The sequence below is a fragment of the Mirounga angustirostris genome, unplaced genomic scaffold, assembly GCF_029215605.1.
Source record: "Mirounga angustirostris isolate CCGP_5_RB_7025 unplaced genomic scaffold, mMirAng1.0.hap1 SCAF_2, whole genome shotgun sequence".
NCBI classification, from domain to species: Eukaryota; Metazoa; Chordata; class Mammalia; order Carnivora; family Phocidae; genus Mirounga; species Mirounga angustirostris.
In genome coordinates this window covers 138,179,037-138,182,582 of record NW_026991710.1, presented here as the reverse complement: position 1 = coordinate 138,182,582, position 3,546 = coordinate 138,179,037, and the positions used below count along the sequence as shown (strand labels likewise).

General features: G+C 50.5%; 1 protein-coding gene across 1 annotated transcript; it reads left to right on the top strand.

Annotated features, from left to right (window-relative positions):
- Positions 1 to 805: 805 nt before the first annotated feature.
- Positions 806 to 3,546, top strand: TKTL2 (transketolase like 2). The gene has a single exon (XM_045879361.2). The coding sequence runs from the start codon at positions 923 to 925 to the stop codon at positions 2,798 to 2,800; it is 1,878 nt and encodes a 625-aa protein (XP_045735317.1). The 5' UTR covers positions 806 to 922; the 3' UTR covers positions 2,801 to 3,546.

Below are 3,546 nucleotides of genomic sequence, written 5' to 3'. Positions count from 1 at the left end.
TACTCATAGTAACAGTTACAGAATTTTAGGGTCTACTGGGGAAATTCAGTGCTTTTAGATTTGTTCTTCTTTGTTCAAGTTTTGGTCAAATAAGGCATTGTACTTCTATCTGTGATCCAGAGCCAGAATTCTCAGGTGCTTTGAGAAAGTCTTTGTTGGCATAGTGTTGCCATATTGGTTAGACTGAACGCGACTTTGGCTCATTTCTATTAATGCTCATTTCTATTAAGGCTTTCTTGGTACTCTTGGATACATGCTGAATGCATTAAAAGAAAAGCACAACCTCATAAATAGCTTCCTATGTTCATGGAAATAAGAATGACTGCTTTTGAATTTATAACATGAGGAAAGGTGGAAAGAAATTTAATTATTTTTAATAATGTTGAACATGCAAGTGACGAAATTAATATAAAATAATCCATTCTCTTGGGTGCGGAAGGACACGGCGGCGCGTCCACGGCGGCGCGTCCCGGGCGGCGCGTCCACGGCGGCGCGTCCACGGCGGCGCGTCCACGGCGGCGCGTCCAGGGCGGCGCGTCCAGGGCGGCGCGTCCAGGGCGGCGCGTCCACGGCGGCGCGTCCAGGGCGGCGCGTCCAGGGCGGCGCGTCCAGGGCGGCGCGTCCACGGCGGCGCGTCCCGGGCGGCGCGTCCCGGGCGGCGCGTCCCGGGCGGCGCGTCCACGGCGGCGCGTCCACGGCGGCGCGTCCACGGCGGCGCGTCCACGGCGGCGCGCGGCGGAGGCGGAGACGCACCGCGACTCCCGCGGCCCGAGCGTCCCAACGAAGCCTCTCGAGGCGCGCCGGCCGTTGGCGGAGCTCGTTTCCCGGAGGAGGCGGGACCCGGGCGCGGTGGTCACACGGCAGAGCTGGGAGGCGGTGCGGCGGCCGCTTTTGCGCTGAGGAAGCCAGCGAGAGCGCAGTCATGGCAGACGACTCCAAGCCCGACGGGAACACGCTGCAGGAGCTGCGGGACGCGGCCAACCGCCTGCGAATCCATTCCATCAGGGCCACGTGCGCCTCCAGCTCCGGCCACCCCACTTCGTGCTGCAGCGCCGCCGAGATCATGTCGGTGCTCTTCTTCCACACCATGAGGTATAAACGGACGGACCCGGAACACCCCGACAACGACCGATTCATCCTCTCCAAGGGCCATGCCGCGCCAATCCTCTATGCCGCTTGGGCAGAGGTGGGCAACATCCGCGAATCCGACTTGCTGAGCTTGAGGACAGTTCGCTGTGACTTGGAGGGACATCCCACCCCGCGGCTGTCGTTCGTTGATGTGGCAACAGGATCCCTTGGGCAAGGATTAGGGGCCGCGTGCGGAATGGCGTACACGGGCAAGTACTTTGACAAGGCCAGCTACCGGGTGTTCTGCCTCATGGGGGACGGCGAGTCCTCAGAAGGCTCTGTCTGGGAGGCTCTGGCCTTTGCGTCTCACTACAGTCTGGACAACCTGGTGGCAGTCTTCGACGTGAACCGCTTCGGGCAGAGTGGAGTCACGGCCCTTGAGCACTGCACAGACATCTATCAGAATCGCTGCGAAGCCTTTGGGTGGAATACTTACTCCGTGGATGGCCATGATGTGGAGGCATTGTGCCAGGCGTTTTGGCAAGCAGCTCAAGTGAAGAACAAGCCCACTGCCATCGTTGCGAAGACCTTCAAGGGCCGAGGTATTCCAAATATTGAGAATGCAGAAAATTGGCATGGAAAGCCGATGCCGAAAGAAAGAGTAGATGCCATCATCAAATTGATTGAGAGCCAGATTCAGACCAACAGGAATCTCACACCAAAACCTCCCATTGAAGACTCACCTCAGATCAGCATCAGGGATATGAAAGGGACCTGTCTGCCTGATTACGTAGTTGGAGACAGGATAGCTACTAGGAAAGCATTTGGTTTGGCTTTGGCGAAACTGGGCCACGCAAATGAAAGAGTTATTGTCTTGGTCGGTGACGCAAAGAACTCCACCTTTTCCGAGATATTCCACGAAGAACACCCTGAGCGTTTTATTGAGTGTTTTATTGCTGAGCAAAACATGGTGAGTGTGGCACTGGGCTGTGCCACACGTGGCCGAACCATTGCTTTCGTTAGTACCTTTGCTGCCTTTTTGACCCGAGCATTCGATCAGATACGGATGGGAGCCATATCTCAAGCCAATATCAATTTTATTGGTTCCCACTGTGGGGTATCCAGTGGTGAAGATGGACCCTCCCAGATGGCCCTGGAGGACCTAGCCATGTTCCGAAGCGTTCCCAATTGCACTGTTTTCTATCCCAGTGATGCTGTCTCAACAGAGTATGCTGTTTATCTGGCTGCCAGTACCAAAGGGATGTGCTTCATTCGGACCAGCCAACCAGAAACTGCAGTTATTTATACCCCACAAGAAAATTTTGAGATTGGACGGGCCAAGGTCATCCGCCAGAGTGTCAATGACAAAGTCACAGTTATTGGAGCTGGAGTTACTCTGCATGAAGCCTTAGCGGCTGCTGACACTCTTTCTCAAGAAGGTATTTCTATCCGTGTCATTGACCCATTTACCATTAAACCCCTGGATGCTGCCAACATCATCTCCAATGCAAAAGCTACAGGCGGTCAGGTTATCACAGTGGAGGATCACTACCGGGAAGGCGGCATTGGAGAAGCTGTATGTGCGGCCGTCTCTGGGGAGCCTGACATCCTTGTTCATCAGCTGGCAGTGTCAGAAGTGCCTCAATGTGGGAAACCTAGTGAATTGCTGGATAAATTTGGAATCAGTGCCAGACACATCACAGCAGCTGTGAAAGATATTTTAATGAACTAAAACAGTTGATTTCTTAGAGTTAGTCTATTATCTGGCTTTGGTCTTAAAACACTGGCATCTTTATATTACTACATTCATGGTTGTTACTAAGCCATCATTTAGATCTATACCATTGTGCTTTTTTTTAAAGGAGACACTGAACACCTTTCTTCATTCCTAATTCAAAATTTCAAGTTAACTACCTTTCTGTTAAACTGTGACTCTGTATACAGATGTCACTCTCATTTTTTTAATGAAAGTAGGTTATAACATTCCAAGTAACAAAATAACAAAACAGCCACCTAATACAAAGTTTTCTGTTAAGACTACAAATAACTGGATTGGGAATCAACATAGAGATAACAGGTTCCTAAATGTGTGTAATTTCCTTATAAGTTAAAAAAAAAATGTGAATTTAATTGTATACTTCAGTAGGCCAGGTTTTGAAGCAAGTTTGAGCTTTCGTGTAATGCTGTCCTACCTGCAGCTTCCTGGATAATGTTTGACTGCAGTTGCCTTGAAATTTCCTCTGATGTCTGTCTCATCTCTCCTCTGCGGTTTAGAGGCTGTAGAGCAGCAGTAAAGGCTCTTATGATGTACTGTACTGCTTGAGGTGACTGTTCCATAAAGACATGAAAGCATAACTAGTTCTAGTCTGCATGCTACACTGTCTTGTGAGTTTTCAGAAATGTTTCATTTTTTCAGTGACCAAAACATTGCTAATCTGATTATATTCATCTAAGGGTACTAACATCAATGTAATAAAG